General features: G+C 41.6%; 1 protein-coding gene across 1 annotated transcript; it reads left to right on the top strand.

Moving 5' to 3' along the window:
- Positions 1-565: 565 nt before the first annotated feature.
- On the top strand, positions 566-20,412 carry LOC308105159 (GTPase IMAP family member 8-like; the record flags this gene model as incomplete). Its single annotated transcript, XM_080455790.1, has 8 exons — positions 566-1,277; positions 1,760-1,878; positions 2,155-2,974; positions 3,886-4,008; positions 4,424-4,540; positions 5,756-5,863; positions 7,437-7,546; positions 20,335-20,412. 8 exons carry the CDS (start codon positions 566-568, stop codon positions 20,410-20,412), a joined length of 2,187 nt encoding a protein of 728 aa, XP_080311916.1.
- Between the last annotated feature and the right edge of the window lie 1,686 nt (positions 20,413-22,098).

Below are 22,098 nucleotides of genomic sequence, written 5' to 3'. Positions count from 1 at the left end.
TTGATAAGAACAGCTAAATGGACCTCAAAGCTCACAATGAGGTTGGAGGTCAAAAGGGGGTGGAGCCTGGAGTCAGCAAAACCAGCTAACTCCACCCCCCTTTGGTGGACTTAGCAGAAAGTTTGAGGATCCAATGGAGTTAGCTGGTTTTGTCAGAAGCGCTTTTTAATACTTTTCATTGGTTAATTTTTTTTTGAATCAACACACAGACTTAAAGGGTGTTCGATAGCACTGATTTATGTAAAAAAAAAATGCAAAAGCGGAAAGATTTAGTTAGCTGGTTTCTGCCGGACAGCAACGATATGGTACATATACCTATACTGTACTGTACATCTCTGAGGAACTGAAGGAGATGGAAAGAACTATTAGAAGAAGAGCAGAACAAAGGAGGGCAGATATGTATTGTATTGTTGCAGTATGTATGTATTGTTTTACTTTGTTTAGAAACAGTTTTTCTTGTTCATTTAATTTCAATTTGATTATTAGATATCAAGAACAGCATATAATATCCTGGGCATTATGGTGTTGTTTCTTAAACAAAAAGCTGTCAAGGTGAAAGTAAACAATGTTTTCTCCAACAGGAAATAAGGAAATAAGGATTCTGTTGTTTGGAAGGTGTGGGTCCAGGAAGAGTTCAGCAGGAAACACCATTCTGGGAAGAAATGTTTTTAAAGCTAGTCAGAGGTCAGCGAGCTGTGAGGTAAAACATGGTGAAGTAGCAGGGACACATCTGACAGTGGTGGACTCACCGGGCTGGCTCTACAACAGTCAACTACGGGACATTTCAGAGATGGACAAACTAGAGATCCAGAACAGTGTGCGTCTCTGTCCTCCTGGACCACATGCTGTTCTTCTGATGGTTCCTCTTGATGATGCATTCACCAAAGCACAGAGACTATCAGTAGAAGAACACATGGCACTTCTGACACAGAGCGTATGGAGTCACACTATAGTACTGTTCACATGTGGAGACCTGCTGGGAGACACTAGCATTGAGCAACGCATTGAGACCGAGGGAGAAGACCTCCGCTGGCTTCTTGACAAATGTGGGGACAGGTATCATGTCTTCAACAATCAAAAGAGGGATGACACTCAGGTCACAGAGATGTTGGAGAAGATCGAGGAGATGGTGGCAGGAAACAGAGGTGGACATTATGAAGTTGAAGGAGATGTTGCAGAGAAGCTGTCAGTGAGAAGGGACAACATAAGGGAACATGTCCAGACATTCAGGACCAGGACACACAGACAAAGAACTGCTCTGAAAGCTCTGTTTGAAGGTGATGTTTATCAAATCTGTCAGTCTGTCTGTCTGTCTGTCTGTCTGAGTATTACTATTAATTAATTAATTAATTCATGAAAAATAATACAACACTTGTAGATTAGAGGAACAGAGAAGAAGCATCATAACTGAACAACAGTAAAGCAGCTGCTCATTATGAAACAGTTATGTGTTCATTTGTATTATATATTCTCAATGTGGTAACTTGCATTCTATATTATGAAGTTTGCTGTGCAAATACAGTTTGATGTTATGATTGATCTAATGACCAACAGATTGACGTCTTCAGGGATTAATTAATGAATATTCAACACATTTACATAGTTAATCACAAGGGAATATACAGTATAGTAACTAATCACATTAGTTCAAGTGTTCAACATAGTTGGTTGTGATATTAATTTAGCCCAATCTCAAAATCCAGGCTCTAAATAGTCAAATTGGTGTTAAGTGAACTAAAGTTGAGTTTGTGTCTGTCAGGAGAACATCAGAGTCTACCAGATGTGAGGGTGATGTTGGTTGGTGGACTGCCGAATGCAAGGAGCATAGCTGGAGATATCATATTGCAGAAGGTTGCGTTTAGTGAACCTATGGAAAAGGTGAGTAATGTATGAATTTTATGCTATAATGAATGACCCCAAAGTAAACAATGAAGAGATCAAATATACATGTTTTCTGGTGATCTTGTGAATTTATCGGTGACTAATGTGTCCAATGATCTGTCAGTGATCAATACACACAGATATCCCTCTAAAATGAAGGAAAACATTTAAATAAAAATAATAAGTAATACTTATTAAGGTTTTGCTTAAAACATTGATTGATTATTGATTAATGATTATTATGATTAACATACAGTAAACCTCATATTCCAGGAGTTTAAAACCCTGACTAAACTGACAGAATGTGTCAGAGAACAGACACAAGGTGCTGAAAGAAATGTGAGTGTGGTGATCTGTCCAGACTGGTCGACTACACCTCCATCACAGAAGATCAAAGACGTCCTTCTACACGGTGTGACTCTGTGTTCTGCTGGACCCCATGCTGTCCTGTTGACTGTTTGTGTCATAGCCAGTTTCTCTGAAGCTGACCGGAGATCAGTGGAGGAACACATGGAGCTGCTGGGGGACAGAGTCTGGAGACACGCTCTGGTTCTGTTCACAGATGGATGGTGGCTGGGAGAGAGATGTGTTGAGGAGTACATAGAGTCTGAAGGAGAACCTCTGAAGTGGCTCCTGGAGAAATGTGGTTACAGGTACCATGTTCTAGACTGCATCAAGAGGGACATTTCAGAAGTAACAGAGCTGATGGAGAAAATAGAAGACATGGTGACAAGGAACAGAGGACAATTTGAAGCTTTAGACTCAAGAGAGGACAGGTCCGACAGAAACACAGAACACGTAAGGGTGGGACATGAGACAATACAGAAGACACTGTTTGAAAGACTGGACGGAAAGCAAACATTTACTGTTGAACAATGGAACAGCCTGGAAAAAGAATGGGAGGAGAGAGAGCAGGAATGGAAGAGGAGTGAGGAGGAGTGGAGGAGGAGAGAGGAGGAAGGGAGGATGAGGGAGGAGGAAGGGAGGATGAGAGAGGAGAAATGGAGGAGGAGAGAGGAGGAAATGATAGAGAGGATGTTGAAGTTCATGGCGAGAAGGAAGGGAAATAGCATGGACCAAGCAGCACCAAGTAGTGAGTATCAATATAATTGAACTGCCAACAGAATGTGATCGCTCTGAATGTGGATAATATTTAATACTTGAAAAACAGCGACCTAGACTTTAATATCCTTCTTTCAGTGATAATACATTCACAAAACCTTTGCCAGTGTGTCTGTGTGTATGTCTGTCCTGAGCGTAACTCGGACGCTGTCTGACTGATAGATGACATCAAACTTGGCGTGTGTGCCGGCAATCACCCGGGGGTGTGCACTGCCGAATGGGAATTTGGTCAGACCAACGGTTGTTGAGAACCAAAAAAATATGGATGTCTGTCTGTCCACAGGGCTGTGGAAGACGCACTGAATCTGTGTGTCTCTGGGGGGTGTAGGCGCCGGCTTCCCTGATTGGCCAATCAATCAGCTTCATGGTTGGACTGTTGTGTCACTCTAAGTGGCAGCATGCACAATAGAACTCTGATGGGCGCCTGTCTCCCATTTACTGTACACCCATGTACGTCATCAACACGAGATCAGCAGTTTGTGATGACATCAGGGATATATAGTTTTAGTCGATTAGTCATAATGGTAGTGGCCCTGGGTCCTCGGCGATACACACGTCTGAAGTCAATTGATTGGACAGGTTTCGAGTTATGCGTCACACACACACACACACACACACACACACACACACACACACACACACACACACACACACACACACACACACACACACACACACACACACACACACACACACACACACACACACACACACACACCATGCATTTATAGATAAGTACTACTACTACTACTACTACTACTACTGCTACTGCTGATGATGATGATGATGATGATGATGATGATGATGATAAATGACCAGTTGCAGTTCTTTTCTCTTGTACTATTATCATTGTAAATGTGTTGTTGTCGTCTTGTGTTCCAGTGAGTGGTGGAACACCATCTGAAACAGGAATGGCATACCGTTCGTCCCATGACGTGGTTTCTGATTGGCTGCTGAAGAGCCTTCCTGGACCAATTGCACCCTCGTCAGGACATGCTGGACCAGGTGAATCCACTAACCATCCCCACCCACCTGCGAATAAACTGAACACTAAAACAAACAACCAGCTAGGGTGTATTTGGGCAAGGTTTCAGACCAAATACATCCCCCCTGACTTTCATTATAACATTTTTAAAATAATTATAATTGGCGCTGATCACACCGGTGGTTTGCGAGGTCGCACGCGCACACACGCACGCACGCACGCACGCGCACACACACACACACACACGCACACACACACACACACACACACACACACACACACACACACACACACACTCACAGTGCTCGTGTAATGGCCGACCCCTGACGAACACCACGGCGTGGGCATTTTAATTATAATAGTTAGATGACCAGTTGCAGTTCTTTCTTCTTGTATTGTATTGGTAAATGTGTTGTTGTCTGTCTTGTGTTCCAGCGAGAACACGATCTGAAACGGGAAGTCCATACCTCAGGTCCCCTGCCAAGGTTTCTGATTGGCTGCTGAACAGACCTCCTGCACCAATGGCACCCTCGTCAGGACATGCTGGACCAGGTGAATCCACTGACCATCCCCACCTCCTACCTGCTAAGAGAATAAACTGAACACTAACACAAACAACCAGCAAAGGGTATATTATTCCTCAGAGCACAGGTCTCTGCCAGGTCAGGTAGGTTATTATGGCCTCCTGGTAGCGCTATAATAGGCCAATGTGAATAGGGTGCCATTTCTTCTTAGGCCTTTCACGGCAATCGGACACTGCATTCATCATTTGAGGCATTTTGTTCCAAAAATTTGTTTTGCTAAATTAGACCTGCTGGTGGCGCTATAACAGGGCAATGTGAAAAGGGTGGCATTTCTTCCTCGGCCTAGTGGGAATATGTGTGCAAAATTTCACTGAAATCGCATGCTGCGTTCATTATTTCAGGCATTTTGTTAAAAACAAACCAATCCTGCAAACTTTGAAGCCAATCTTAGGCAATCAGGATGGAATATGGGAAATCAGACAGATCCGTGTTGATCACATGACTATAGAGATACTGTGTACCGATTTGTGTGATGAAAGGACAAAATCTGTAGGAGTAGTATCAAAAATTTTTTTTTGCACAAATCGGCCTCCTGGTGGCACTATCTGAAAAATTGGTGAATCCACTGACCATCCCCACCTCCTACCTGCTAAGACAATAAACTGAACGCTAACACAAACAACCAGCAAAGGGTGTATTTGGGCAAGGTTTCAGACCAAATACATCCCCCCTGACTTCCATTATAAAATTAATGTTAAAAAAACATTATAATTGGCGTTGATCACACCGGTGGTTTGCGAGATTGCACGCACGCACGCACGCACGCACGCACGCACGCACGCACGCACGCACGCACGCACGCACGCACGCACGCACACACACACACACACACACACACACACACACACACACACACACACACACACACACACACACACACACACACACACACACACACACACACACACACACACACACACACACACACACACACACACACACACACACACACATTATGTGCATTCATAATGATGATAGCAATAATAATAATAATAATAAGTGTAATAATAATAATAACAAAAACAGTTGTTGTGGCAAGTTTGGAGGCAATTGGAGTGCTCGTATAATGGCCGACCCCTGACGAACACCACGGCGTGGGCATTTTAATAGTTAGATGACCAGTTGCAGTTCTTTCTTCTTGTATTGTATTGGTAAATGTGTTGTTGTCTGTATTGTGTTCCAGGGAGAACACGATCTGAAACAGGAAGTTCATACCTCAGGTCCCCTGCCAAGGTTTCTGATTGGCTGCAACAGAAGCATGCTGGACCAGCATCGAGACACAATTCAGAACGTATGTCACGCACTTCCAGCTTGAGTAGTCTGAGAGATCTGTTATAATTACACTTTAGTTTGACAACAATCACACCCATTTTCTCCAGGATGTAACACCATGAGGGAGGCTCACAAACATTTCTTCACCTTACATTTTATATCATTCTTGATCATTGTAAGAACACTGAAAACAGTAAAAGTAATATTCAATATTTCTTTTCCTCCCTGGTTAGTTTTTGTTTATTTTAAATTACTGTTCAGAGGTTTGGGGAAATACATATAAATCTTCACTTCAGGCAATAATTATACTTCAAAAAAGAGCTATAAAAACAATACATAAAGCTGGATAGCGAGATCATACGAATATATTATTTTAAAATTCAAATCTCTTAAAATTCAGGGATATAATAGATATAAAACTGCCCTTATAATGTACACAGCTAGGAATAATCAACTCCCTGGAAATATCCAGGTGATGTTCTCTGATAGAGAGGGGGGCTATAATTTAAGGGGGAGTAAATTTCAAAACTCAAGGTGCTCGGACGGACAATTTGAAAGATTTGGTTTATTTAAGGGTATACCATGTGGGTATATGTAAAAGAATGAGATGACGCTGAAGTAAGAGGAACAAAGGGGTAGGACTAAATAAGTTTTATACTTCCATCCTACTCCTTTTTGAACATGTAGAATTATAGTTTTGTTGTTGCCTGAGAGGCTGTATTTCACAAATTTTTTATCATATTGCATTTATCTTATATTTTGTTTTTTAACTGTTGCCTAATTTTAACATGTTCAAAATAAAGATTTCATTAATTCATTCATTTTCTTAATCTCTTATTTCTGTTATAACATCATTATAGGGAAACAGAAACGTTTTTGTTATTTTCTTTCCTGAACGTTCAGATCGAGCTGGGTTTGGTTTCATTCTTGGTTTAATCTCTCAGGATAAAATTTGGAGCGTTGATAAAAATGTATTTTTATGTATTTTTATGTATTGTACTGACATTGTTTCTATGGTATTGATTGCTAAATCATCATTGATTGCAGACAAAACCGTATGAAAAAGTTATGAAAACGATAATGACTTTCGAACAGAGATTAGGTATTCATAGTAACACCTTGCTATATATTGGGGTACACGTTGATGTCAAAATCTACGTTAAGCTTAAAAAGCAACAAAAGCAATGTTAAGCTCTGTTTGAGCAGAGATGAGTGTTTCTGTGTATTTTAATAATAACACATGTCTACATGTAGGTTTATGTATGTTAAGGGACTACTTTACATCTCAGAACACATCTGATCTGTATACGGTATGTGTGTCAAGTTGGATTTGACCAATAAAGAACCATAGAACTGAGTTCCCTTCTCCAGTGTTTTTGTTTATAATATCGTTGTGTAAATAGGCCACATACAGTACACAACAGTGTACATAATAGTTTAGGTTCAAGTTTGATTTTGACATGTCAATGTGAGCTAGTGACTAAAGCAGCTTCTTTCTTATAGCTTTTATCCTTTTATCTATACTTTTATAGACTACTTAAAGCGGCACTATGTAACCTTTTTTATGAATGAAAGGCAATTTTGTTGGTCAGTCGGTGTCAAAGTGTATGATTGGCTGCTGAAGAGACATCCTGGATCAATAGTGCCCTCTTCAGGATATGACACCATTGCTCTAAGCCAGGCTGACACTGATGTAATGAGAGTGAGAGATGAGGATGTTTCATAGATTTTAGTTTGACAAGAAACAGCCCTTCTCTCCCAACATTACTCAGTATGTTTTATATTTTCCTTTCCTCCTTACATGGACTGTCCAGCAGAGGGAGGCAGTGTTACATTTTTTATTTGAGAGCTGTAACTTCTTTGGGAGAGTAGATGATGTACAAAACGGTCATCACACAATCCTTCATGTTAAAGCAATAGAATATTTGTTGAATATTTTCTTTGGATGCTGGCTGGAAAAAATATCCTACTTGAAGCTGCAAAGTGGGCATTGGACTTGAACCAGTAATGTTGTGTCAATGTTGCAACGTAGTCCATTTGAGCCACCACTGACAAGCTTGTGTGGTTTTACAATGCTGCTTTTATTGTTAAAACTCAGATCAAGTATTGAGACTGTAATTTCAACAACTTTCTACTTCTGCTTAAATGAGCTAAAGTCTTGGCATGGCTTTTCACAGCTTGTTCCCAAACAGACAGGCATCCCTTTCCTCTGGATGCCTGCTTGCAAAACACAAGTAGACATGAATGTTAGTTTGAGGATTAGAAGCACACAACATTAAAATATTGTGTACTGTACTACATACTGAAGTCTACTTTAGATCAATGGTTCCCAACCTCTTCAGCCTACCTCTGTCCTACTTAATTTTCAGTCTACTAGCAAGGGTTCTCAACCTTTTCAGGCCGTGACACCCCAAAATAATCATATTTTAACTGGGGACCCCCCTCCCTGACAAGCACTGAATGTAGGAGTTGAGGCATTACATTTTGACTCGGTTCCACAGAGATAAATATTGTGAAAATAGCAGATCTACAAGCTCACAATGCCTCGCAATCGCAACGCGAGGCATTGTGAGCTTGTAGATCGCCTATTTTCACATATTTGCCTCTTTCCTATATTATTTGACAATTTGGCCTATGTTTGACCAGTTTGTTGATTACTTTTGATACAGCAATGGTCTTTTTCTTGTCTTTTTTCTTGTATCTTTTTGAGGTATTAAATAGGTCTTAAAAGTCCTTAAATTGTCACTTCACTGTGCATCATCAGCGCCCATACCCTAGGTGGGGTTGGCGAAAGGGCCTACTCTGTGTGGAGTTTGCATGTTCTCCCCGTGTCTCCTAGGGTAGTTAATACCCTCACAAAAACATGTAGTAATCCTGGTCGCTATACCGCCTCCCCCATGTCAGCCGGGGCGCCTGATGGAGGGGAAGGGAACTGGTTGGAATAACGTGTTCCTTCCACGCGCTACGTCCAACCAGGGAAACTCCCCCCTGTCAGGTGACAAGAAGGTCAGTTGGCTCTCATGCATTGAAGGAAGCATGAGCTCGGCCCTGGCCTCCCTAGGCTGTGGGGGACTGGTGTAGCGCTGGTGTAGGGCTGGTGTAGCGCCCAGGATCACTTAGGAAATTGGCACCGGGTGAAAAAAATGGGTTACAAAAAAACGTGGGATAAAAATTAAGGTAAAAAAAAAAAAAAGTAACTTCATTGTCATCTGGGGACCCCCCTACCCCCCAAAAAAAGACAAAAAATCATGAGGGGACATACCTGGGGGTCCCGACCCACAGGTTGAGAATCACTGGTCTATATAGGACGTCCTAGTTTATTTATTGTTTATTTTATTTCATTTTCACTCACAGGTGAGTCCAACTGAGATACAAGATCTATTTTATAAGGGAGCTCTGTTCAGGGTAGATTAGGTAGTGGTCCTTTAGAATCAGATGATGTCTGCCCAGTCTCTGTCTGTCCTACCTCTACAGACTGTGCCCCTCAACCATGGTAACCTACCATTCAGTCACCCGTCTCTCTACCCCTGTGGTTGCCAAACGATTTGTGCCTTAAGGCACAAATTCTCAAGATACACCTGTATTCATAGATAAAAAATAGCCGCTATTTTTGCTATTTAAAAGAAGGCCAAAATAGGGATGCCAGGTTGAAAATGGAAATATTAATAGAAATTGAGTGTGCACAAATAACTAATAATAGTAAATAAAATAAATATTCATAAACTTATTGTACATATTGGACTATTAATAATTGATTTCTACAAAATCCCAAGGCAGACCTGAATGTGTCTCATGGCACTTACTATCTTTGTGTCGGCACTAATCTCTGTTACTTACAAATTGCTTTTATATTAATTTGTTTGTGTTTTATGTCTGTGAAGCACTTTGTAAACCTGTTTGTGAAAAGTCCTATTAAAGTAAAGTTTATTATCATTACAATTATTTTGTAGCATATATCTACTTCATTTCCCCAAGGGGTTTACCTGGTCCCATCCTTCTTTCCCTCTACACCAAGTCTATTAGCTGAAAGATGTTCACCTATTTTGACATGCCCAGAAGAGGGATGCTACGGTTCATGTGGTCAATGTTAATGGCAGCACTCACGCCTGCTCCAATCTTGCACTTTTCAGTAGACCCATAAAAATTAGTCCGTGACCCAAACATGGGTCCTGACCCACTGTTTGGGAAACGGTGATATAAGAGCACTGAGGATTCTCTGTTTTATTGGCATTTCTTAAGCCATGTTCCCTGAGTCTCACAGGGGCTTGTTTTTCTTGGATGCTAAGTGTGATGACAAGCAAATCCAGAGCTCTCATGTGATTTTGTCTTTATTGTTTTAGCAATTACTGGCCATCTACTATCACATAATCGCTTCCATGTGTGTTGGAGTGTTCTTAACCACTTAAGCCCTATTTTATACTTTGACGTACGAATGTGTCGTGACTCGCGGGGCACAAATAGTCTATAATAATAATCTTCTATTTTCGCTTGCTTTTGGGAAATTCTTGAAATTCTTTGAAAACATTTTCGAACATTTTTTGAAAAATTGTAAAACCTTTTTGAAAATGTTCACCTAGGCTACTGTATAATGACTTGCCCAAAATAGGAACAGTTAATGCTGTAAGAATTTCACCACCATGGGTGACAAACTGCAAAGATCACAGAAACTATATCAGGATTGTTTCACTTTTTCCGAAGGGTTACAAAAGTGTCTCTATAAAGTGTGCAGAAGCTAAATTCATGTCTTTTGGTGTGGGAGGAAACCTACGTGAACGCAGGGCAGGGGATGCGTACGGAATCACTCAAATGAACAGAGTAGTGGATTTGTGGAGGATGGCCCAGCGGCCCACCGGGCATTTGTCCGGCATGCAAAATGGCCAGTCCGCCCCTGCAACTCAAGGGTTTTAATAATGAAGGTTCACCAAAACTTAGCATACAGTCCGTAAACTAAGGTTCTCCAGAAACAGGGCAGGTCAAACATAACCAGGCACAACACTGGATTCAAAAGACTAAACGTCCGAAACACATGCATAAGGATAAGGATAATTCCTTTTAACAGGACGTTCATGAAAGTCCTTGCGGGCTTGCTTCCAATGAGGGCCTGTGAGCAATTAGGGGTTAAGAGTCTTGCTCAGGGAGAAATTTCATTTCATCGACACATATGCTGGCGTGGCCTGGAATCGTACCTGGGGCAAAAGAGGAATTAGACATTTGCCCGTGGGACCCAAACTAGTGAGCCGCGTTGTGAGCTTGTAGATCTGCTATTTTCACTATACTTCTTAAATATTTATATGAATTTATTCATGGCAATGTATTTGATTTTGTGATTTTATTCATGAAATACTTTTGAAATAATATATTCTGTTTTCTTCTGTTTTCAAATGTAGGAAACTAAAAGGGGGGATTTTTATCCCCTTTTTCATAAAAATTGGTCCACGATCCACCGTTTGGGGAACACAAACAGGACACATGTGACTATAGGGGTTAACAATAATCAGGGTGGAGAGACTGCAGGTAAAGCTACAAGGGTAGACGGGAAGCACAATACTACAAAATAAGATGCAACAGCTGGCCGAAGAACAGAGTAACATAATTACAAGACCTACCTACACACTGCATACAGAACAAAGTGAACATAGAGTAGCTACAGAAACCAAACAATCAGGAAAGCATAACACTAAAACCAAAACAGGAAGAGAAATGTCCAAAACAGAAATTCTGTACATCTTTCATAGCTAATTTGTCTATTTAATTTTCTATATAGTCGATATTCTTTAAATTATATTTTTGGCTGCAATTATACACATAAATCCTACCTCAATAACCCAGGAAAGGTGCAATTCTAATCTCTATATTCTGTAAGTCCTAATGTATTCATACATTCTTTATTTTTCTCTGTACTGTATATTCTGTATATTTTCTATACAATTATCCTACCAGGTACCCAGTGAAGTCTATGGACACCCACTACACCAACAGTCTCGAAAATATCATGTAAGTTCTCTTTCAGTGCAACAGCAGAGATCAAATGAGACAACATTGTAGGGCAGTTACCTGCCAAATGCGGCACATGCTTCTTTTGACAAATGGGACATTTACTCACGTTTCACCATTCAGCTGGTTTTAATTTGGGGTCCTGGGAGTGAGTAGGTACAGTAGGGTCATATTGTGGAGAAAACCTCTAATCCTGTGCCTGTTATGTAGCATAATTGAGGTTGACATTTGGAGGGCGATCAAAAGCCCTAACGAGAACCACCACCAAACAAAGTTCTCCTCTGTTTAGTCTATAGCATTCCAGGCAGACCTATACTCCTTTTAATTTACTTCTTTGCCCTTTAATAAGACATTTTGTGACAGTGCACCCTTAAACAAACAGTAAAGACTGTTGCAGTGCAATGTCCCCTGTAAGAATGTACGTGTAACGTACTGAACTTAAGAGTTAAAATAACATCACATTTGGTGCTCCACTGTCCTCTACTACTTGCTACTGGATAGTTTGTTGGATTATCCTTAATCAAAAATAGCAGAAATACAAAGCTCACAACGTGTTACAATGTGACGCGTTGTGAGCTTGTACATCTGCTATGTTCGGTACACGATGCCCCAACACTCTTTTGTGCATGTTAGAGATGCTACTTATCTGTAAATGTTTAAAGCAATGGATTCACTTTGAGTACTGCCAACATTGGACTCCTTCAAGTCTGCACTGAAGAGACATTTATTTACCCAGGCTTTTGGCAATTAATTTGATATTTTGTGTACTGTAAAGCGTCCTTGGGTTTCTGAAAGGTGCTATATAAATCCAAGTTATTATTATTATTATTATTATTATTATTACTGCCCTGTGTGCGGCACTTCACTGACGCTCTCCTAGTTTCTACTGTGCTCCTATTTAACAATGTATGCCAAAATAAATAAATAATTTCTTTGTAAAAAAAAATTGTGTGTATTAAAAAACATTGTGAGATCGTAGAACTAACATTTTCAGTTATAATGACCTGCCCAAAATTGGGACGCCAGGGTTAATGTTGTACATTTGAGTGGCCAAAACATAGATCTCTATGTGAAGCAGAAGAGGTATGGAGGGGAAAAGGAACTGGTTGGAATAACATGTTCCTTCCACGCGCTACGTCCAACCAAGGAAATAAGAAGGCTTGTTAGCTCCCATGCATTGAAGGAGGCATGAGTTCGATTCTGGGCTCTCCCTAGGCTGGCAGAGGGAGTGTAGCGCCCAGGATTACTTAGCCAATTGGCTCTGGGTGAAAAAATGGGGTTGCTAAATCGTGGGATAAAAATAAGGTGTGGCACTGGCACAGATGTCACAATATCTATAAAGCAGCGGTTCCAAATGGACCATAACAGGTCCGTAACTCTGAGAGTGTACAAATGGAACCAAATGGACCTGTATGGGTCCATTTGGTTCCATTTGTACACTCTCAGAGTTATGGGAGGGTCCTTGAAATCAAAAGGTTTGAGAACCACTGGGCCATAGGATGGAAACTATAGTCTATACGTGACTCTGGCGTTCGTTGGGACACACCTATAAGTCATGGTGTGTAGAGAGGCCAGAGGGTGTGATTACTGTGTGGGCCCACATAAACACACTCAGCGTGAGTATGGACCATCACCAAGGGATCTGAAGCTGACCACATGTACCTCAAACACTTAAATATTTAGCTTAGCGAAGCCGAGGCAGTCCAACGCCAGACAATTAATCTCTGCAAATGAGAGCGTGTGGTCAAACAAACCGATATTAGAGCAATAATGAAGCAGGAGCTGCAAGTGCATGCGTGATATAGTGCACATATAGTGTGTGTGTGAGAGAGAGAGAGAGAGAGAGAGAGAGAGAGAGAGAGAGAGAGAGAGAGAGAGAGAGAGAGAGAGAGACTGAGAGAGAGAGAGGGTGTGTGTGTGTGTGTGTGTGTGTGGGCAAGCATGTGTGAGAGAGAGACAAAATGTGTGTGTGCGTGCACATGCATGAGGGAGAGAGAGAGAGAATGTGTGTGCGCGTGCATGTGCATGAGAGGGAGAATGTGTGGGTGTGTGCACGTGCATGAGAGGGAGAGAGAGAGAATGTGTGTGCGCGTGCATGAGACGGAGAGAGTGTGCGTGCGTGTGTGGTGTGTGTTGAGTATGTTGCATTTGCTTGAACAACCAAACAGCCACAGTCAACATCTGCAAGAGATGTTTCACGGAGAAAAATACAACCACATATTTGTCCTGAGGGGTATTGGCAGCCCAAGACTCAACATACAGTATCTGACACAGATTGTAAGTGTTATTGTTTACAGCATGTGCCAAAAAATGTTTGGGGGGGAAACCGTTTGAAATGGGCCGTTATGTCAAGGTCCAAAAGTCTGTTCCTCGTAAATTGTAATTAATGAGCCTGGCAGGTGTTTTTCTTTTTCTGTCTGGCTGTGTCAGCTATTTTCAGCTGAGCAAGCACATTGAAATGAAAGCATAACAGCCGTGCACCGCGGCCTTTCAGTTGGAGCACTTTGGAAAAACAGTGGTTCGGAAATGGCCCCTTGAAGTATGTCGTGCAGAGGAACCAGCTTTGAGGACCTTGAGTGAAGCATTTTGTTTCTCTCTTGCTTCGCCCTCAGGTCTTCTGAGTAGGCTGTTGGATTAGGTGGCCAAAAATCCAAATGCACAGTCTAGTCATATTTAACTATAATTATATTTTAACCTATTAAGACCTGAGGCCGATTCTACAAATACCTTCTAAATCAGTCGAGATTTTTCAAAAATGTTCAAAAATAGATGTACAAGCTCGCAGCGTGACACAAAGTGACACGCTGCGAGCTTAGATCTGCTATTTTTGAATAGCCAACGCTAAAATCGAAAATGACACAGATCGGTTTCCCGGTTTTAATGGGAGAAAGATAACACTTACAGCACCTTTAACTATGAAAGTGTTAGTTACACTTCCACAGTTAAATGAATATTCAAAACTAAAAGACATTCTGTCATCTGTCAGGTTTTAGACCCTAAAGCAGTGGTTCTCAAAGTGCGGTCCAGGGACTCCCAGGGGTCCTTGAGGGGGTGCCAGGGGGGCCCCATTAAAATGAGGAAAAGTTAAGCCAATGAGAGAATGTATAAGAAAGAATGAGTATTCAAATCATTCCACTGTTATCTCCCATCTACAGTATAACACAGATTTAAACTTTTAGGAGTCGCTTACAATTTTGTTTTTCAAATAGGGGTCAACGGACTAATGATGTATAAAGTTATGTTGGGGTGAGTCCAGTGACTAAGGGTCCTTTCACACGGCAAGCGGCCAACGCGCCTATGTAATTCATTTTCAATGAGAGGCGGGCGATTATTTGGGACGCGCGGAGAAGTTGAGGGGCGGTGAGGCAGGCGGGCAAGAACTGGATTGTGGTGAGATTTTCTTTTCACCGCACCGCGCAGGAGGAAAAAAACAACAATGATCGCGGAGCGATCACCGCTGATCCGAGCGGTACCACCCGCGTGAACCGCTTGCCATGTGTCAAACCCTGGGTCAAACCCAGGGGGTCCCCACATGATTTTGGGAGGGTCCCCAGATGACAGTGAAGTGACAATTTTAAGACTTTAAAGACCCTTTTAATACCTAGAAAGAAGAAGGTATTAAAATAAAATAAAAAGATCATTACTGCATCAAAAGTAATCAACAAACTATACTATAAAAACTGCTCAAACATTGGCCAAATTGTCAAATAATATGTGACAAATAACAAAGAGGCAAATACTGTAAAAAATAGCCGATCTACAAGCTTGCATGTAGATCAGCTATTTTCACAATATTTATCTGTGGAACCGAGTCAAACTAAAATGATTATTTTGGGGGTCACGGCCTGAAAAGGTTGAGAACCACTGGACTAGAGAGAGAAAGAGAGAGAGAGAATTGGACAACATCCCGAAATCCTCTTCCCATGTCTTTTCGATATTTGTCTATGCACAAGCGGGCCTTTACAGCTGAGCACATGCTAGCTCATGCCTACGTGAGCATTTGCAAGGAAACTATGCATGTTTATTTTAGCAGACCTTTGACCAACAGGCATTCTCATAAATTGTCAACGCACACAGTGTAAGTGAACAAAAATAAAACCACTTGAGAATGTGTATTCTCTTCCAGTTGTCATTTGGCAAGAATAGAACTCAAAACCAAGATGGAAAAAACATGAAAACAAGCATGGCCGAGATTTATTTTTAATCTATTTCTATGATTTTTTTTTCATGTGACATGTCAGTCAAACGTTGTTTTGATTCATATATGACCGTGGAAATACAAACTTAGCCACAGTGTGTCCTTAACCTTTGACGTTGGTCCATTCATCAAAACGAGCCATAGGGAGTGTATTCCAGTCCACAAAGGTTCATGAAGTTCTTGCTATTTTGTATTAACCACTTTCAATCTGGCATCCCTACTCTGACACCATTGACACCGGGAAAGCATCTGTGTCAATTTAAGTCTCAGCTACAGTATATATATGAGTGTGTCACAATGTTGTGACGTCACTTCGTGCCACAGTATGAGCTTGTAGATCTGCAAAATTGTGAACATTTGTGCAAATCTTTATATATAGGCCTACAGTATATATATTTTAAAGCAAAAAGTCAAATCTTTTCTACAGAGGGTTCCTGGAACAAAATATTTTGAGGTGGGGGTCGGCAGCCAAATCAGTCATTTTGGGGGTCCTTGACATGAAAAAGTTTGAGCACCACTGATATAGCACCATAAGTTTTTCAGAAAACTGTTAGGATTTAGAAGACATTTCGGCCTCAGGTTTTAATGGGTTAAGTGGTTAACCGCTAGGAAACCGCTATAGGAATTTACAATCAATTAAGTTGTGATATTTAAACCAATGGTTGCTTTTGTCCTCAATGTTCACATTTAACTTCCTGGGTTTAACCTGCCCTGTGTGATGAGTGCTGGTATGCAGGATGCAGAGACTGGCTTCAAGCCCCACACCATCACAACAATGTCTTCTGACATCTCTCCCTCTGAAAGGAAACGCTATGGCTGCTCGCTTTCTCAAAATTGAGTGACTTTTTACTTCTTTTGAGATGAAATGCGAGATGAGAGATTGGGGGAGGGGGGTCAGGGTGTTACAGCAGCATGAAATACAATGTAATTGTTAAGAGACGACACTCCACAATACTCCTTCTCAACCATACACACATGTAATCTCTCACTCGCAAACCAACACATCACCCAACTAGTTGTGCACCCCATTCGGATGCTATCAATGCATTGAATGGGCTCACGTTTTATCAGACCATTGAATGGGCGAGTAGGCGACATACTGACCTACCCACGATTTATCAGACCATTCATCTGGGTGTTATCAGGACATACTGACCTACCGATGGAGATGACCTATATAAAGTTCGGTTTCGGTTTCGGTTTAGAGAGGCGCAGTCTCAAGCGAACTGGAGCCACGTGAAACACCACCGAGCGAGCTAAAGCGAGCGAGTTGCGTGCTGAACGCTGCGACGCTCGCTTGAGCCTACTCAGCGCTGTCCGAGTTATATACCGATAGGCACAGAATCGTAAATCATGTTGTGGGGACTGCTCTGCCTCCGGGTAGGTCAGTATCTCCTGATTTCACCAGATGAATGGTCTGATAAATTGCGGGTAGGTCAGTATGTGGCCTACTCGCCCATTCAATGGTCTGATAAAACGTGATAACGTCCCATTCAATGCACTGATAGCATTCGTCAAGCAGTCCTGGGCGTACAGTCCATGATTTGAAATGACAAAGGGAGGGGCTTCTTCCTAGATTTATTGTAACCTATAGGCTAAAGGCCCTCTGCCGCAGCTCATCACAGTGGACGGGAGGGGTATTCCGGGATGCAATTGAATTTGTCTTTCATCCTCCGCTCTGCAACTACCTCCACCTCTAGGCCAACAATAATGAATCATAATTAAAAATGATATTGTAATTATATTGAAATATCATGTTTGTGTTTTTTCCCCTTTTGGTGGGAGTGGGAGGAGTATAGAAGCTCTGAAGTCGCTATCCCATCTTTATTCCATCCCACATTAAGCCTATAGTGATACTGAATGGGACATTTAACTGCCTGGAGTTGAATCTTCAAACGCATGGGGGGATGGAGACAAAAAGTTTGATGCAAACACTTGTTGTAGCAAAGATACAGTGTCTGTTTTTTTCATGGAAAAGGGGAGTTTTTAGGGAGGTTCACCGTGACACGGTATGAAGCTTCCTAACACTCTTGACATTCCACATCCTGCCCCTCTGCACATCGAGGCAGGCAACACAGTTCCCTTGGCCTTTCCTGCTGTCGGGTTCAGGGTGAAACCAACCTCCTACCAGCCAGCCAGCCAGTCATTCAGCCACAGCCAATCAACCAGCCAGCCAGCCCATCAGCAGTGGTGGAAAAAGTATTCAAATTGTTTACTTAATGTTACTTATGTAGAAATACTCTGTTTACAAGTAAAAGTCCGGAATTCGAAATTTACTTGAGTAAAAGTACAAATGTATTGGCATCAAAATGTACTTAAAACTACCAAAAGTAAAAGTACTCATTATACAGAATGTATACAAATCTTTTGAAAATAGCACATCTATAAGCTCACACAACGCAATGTGAGCTTGTAGATCTGCTATTTTCAAATGAAGTGGTTAATGTATGTTTTGTAATAATAATCAAAATCTACAAACTAAAGTTTTCAATTAAATGTAGTGGAGTAAAAGTAAATATTTGGATCCAAGACGTAGTGGAGTGGAAGTATTGGTGATAGGAAATATACTCTAGTAAAGTACAAATACCTCAAAATTGTACTAAAGTACAGTACTTAAGTAAATGTACTTAGTTACTTTCCACCACTACCCATCAGTCAGTCAGCCAGCCATCCAGCCCTCCAGTCATGACAGACAGACAGATAGATAGATAGACAGACAGACAGACAGACAGACAGACAGACAGACAGACAGACAGACAGACAGACAGACAGACAGACAGACAGACAGACAGACAGACAGACAGACAGACAGACAGACAGACAGACAGACAGACAGACAGACAGACAGACAGACAGACAGACAGACAGACAGACAGACAGACAGACAGACAGTGAGACAGACAGACAGACAGACAGACAGACAGACAGACAGACAGACAGACAGTGAGACAGACAGACAGACAGACAGACAGACCCATTAGCCACGCTCCCTTCCGCCACCTCCATCTCCAGGCTGTCAGGGATTTGACCTTCACAGGGTGGGGAGACTCAGCTTCCTTCCCTTGAGAGGAGGGAAGGGACACGATGGGGGGTGGGGGGTGTGAGGGGAAGGGGTACATTTCTCTGTTTACAGAAAACACGTCCGCGCAGCGCGCATTCTCTCACTCATGGCTTTGGAAACGAAACACGCCGGAGGAAACCGATGGGACGGATACCTCACCACTCCATCATGCACGCCGCCCTTTCCCCCTCTTATATTGACTTTTTCTTTTTACAAACATGCGCGCGTATATATACACACACACACGTGGAAATGCATGCGTGTTCATGTGCACGTTCGTGTGAGTATGTATCTGTGTGTGTGTGTGACAATAAGATAAAGGATAAAGGAGGGGCTCCTACTACACTTTGGCTCGAGGTCCCCGGGATCGAAAGTCTGTCGGTCCTGGTGGTCCGACCGCACCCAGATCTATGACATCACTCCATCCACACCCAATGTTACTCACGTCTTTAAACTGCAATCAATAACCTTTCTGTGAATACATTTCATTTGAACCAATCTGTATGGTAGATTGATTGATTGATTGATTGATTGATTGATTGATTGACAGACACAAAAAAAGATTGAGAGCAAATCTCCATTGTGGTCCTTTATGGTATATATGATAAGATATGATATGTATGGTGTGGTGTGGTGGTTGGAGGTGGTCTCCTGTCTCAGTTTATGAATTGAGTACAAGGACCTCAATGGAAACAAGACCGCAAGGACTTTTTTGGACGGACCTTTTAGTTAAAATGCTATTAACTGCACTTGTGCTGTTTTTACATTATGCCTAATAAAATATTCAATCAATCTCTTCTATTGAGACACTCAGATCCTGTGATCGGGTGTAGGACCACTATTGGCTGATAAGAGGTATTGCATGAAACTCAAAGGGGAATATCTCATCTTGACAAACTGTCTTTCTGTTGTACAGCTCAACAGTAGAATTTCACTGCTTGCACAGGGGATCGGATCCCAGGTAGGAACTTGAGGTCTTGGCTCATGATACAAACCACAGCTTTAAAGAAACCATCCATTCCCCCCCCCCAGACTCTTTTTCTAAAGCTAGCCTACATCATTTTACACAAATAAATGATCAATTACTAGTATTGCTCAAATTGCTAACATCATCCAAGATGCATGGGCCATTATACTGTACATTTTTCTCCATCTATAAATGTATTAGAACACATGGTGGCAATTCCTCCGTCTCATTGGTTAATGGAACACATCTGTGGCTGCGTCTGCATTCCAGGCTGCAGCCTATGAGGTTCTGGTGGCCATGCATTGCTCTTCACTGGGACGTCCCAGGAGGATGCAGTGTGCAGACTGATTGGGAGAAACTTGGGAGAACTCCAACATATGAGGGCTGGACTGTCTGTCATCACATGTGGCTAACAAGGCCTGTGGTTTATTTCACCAGTTTTTCTTTCTTTTTTTTGGGGGGGGGGCATAAATCAGATTTATTCGGTATGTCTGTGGTCTTGCCAGCTTTGCTATATAAAGCAGTGGTGGAAAAGGTACTCAAATGTTTTACTTAAGTAAAAGTATCAATACTGCAATGTAGAAGTACTCTGTTACAATTAAAAGTCAGGAATTAAAAATTGACTTGAGCAAAAGTACAAAAGTATTAGCATAAAAATGTACTTAAAGTACCAAAAGTAAAAGTACTAAAATGTTTGAAAATAGCAGTTCTACAAGCTCACAATGCCGCATTGAGCGTGTAGATCGGCTATTTTGAAATAGCCAAGGTATGAAATAGGGCTAAAGTGGTTAATGTATGTTTTATAACGTAATCATTTATATCTGCAAAGTAACTAGTAACTACAGTAATGTTCAAATAATTGTAGTGGAGTAAAAGTACAACATTTGCCTCTGAGATGTAGTGGAGTAGAAGTAAAAGTATAGACAATTGGAAATACTCCATTAAAGTAAAAGTACCTCAAAATTGTACTTAAGTACAGTACTTGAGTAAATGTACCACTGGACATTTCCAAGCGAACAATAACACATCAGGCAATAAAGTATGAAGATCAAAATGCAAAGGTATAACGGAATTTAGGTATTTATGGATATAAGCTGCTGAATTGTCACTGATTTCTTTCACTACAGACTTCTCAAGATTCTGAGGGGGGCGTTATTGATAGTCAGTAAGAGAGAGAGAGAGACAGGAAACTGGGAGAGAGAGTATGGGAATGACATGCAGCTAATGGTCTGCCATGGCCCGAGAGTCAAACCAGGGACTTATGTGGTGTATGCCTAACCATTCGACTATTGGTTGCCCCTTACACTACAGGCTTAAAAATGGACCCCTTGAAGGCACTTGTAAGGGTTAACCGTAAACATTTGCACAGCAAACCAAGAAGGCCCCACAGTGACTGACAGTGGTAGCAACCTGGGTCAGAGTAATGAGACATTTAGGTGGCCCATTCACAAACCGTGGGCTGACCTCAAAGGTTACACGCTTGAACGGTGGCACCCGCCAGTTGTTTGGTTAGTTCGTCGTATAGCAACCAAAACCTCCAGCTACATTGCCGCAGTGGAGAAAAGTGGAATGGAAAAGAAATTGACACCTGAAGTGGGACACACACACATGGCTGGCAGAAAGGGAACATCTCGGCCCAAAGCAAAGCTGAAGCCACCATGCTGTCATACAACCTTCCAAACAGCAAGGTTTTAGCTTTTAACTAAATACTAATCATAACCACTATAACACTCTGCCCTCAGGCCGCTGGTAACAGAGTCTGAGATGCCATATTTGGCATATTTGCGGTTCAAGAACCATTTCATGGGACTTTTGGGACTACCCTGAACGTTGAAAGCGACGTAAAAGGGGTACCTTTTGCGTCAACCGTATGTATCTCGGTCTAGATGTTCTCCAAGCGTGGTGCTATGACAATCTGGAAAACTTTGGGCATTAAGGTTGTGAAGATGTTTAGCATATTCACTGTCTTGTGAATGTTTCACCATGTGAGCTGGGAAAAGAACTTAATCTCTGAGAACAATAAACGTCATCAAA

This window comes from Gymnoscopelus braueri (genome assembly GCF_963280865.1).
Source record: "Gymnoscopelus braueri genome assembly, chromosome: 17".
Taxonomy (NCBI): Eukaryota; Metazoa; Chordata; class Actinopteri; order Myctophiformes; family Myctophidae; genus Gymnoscopelus; species Gymnoscopelus braueri.
This window is presented reverse-complemented; position numbering and strand designations above follow the sequence as displayed.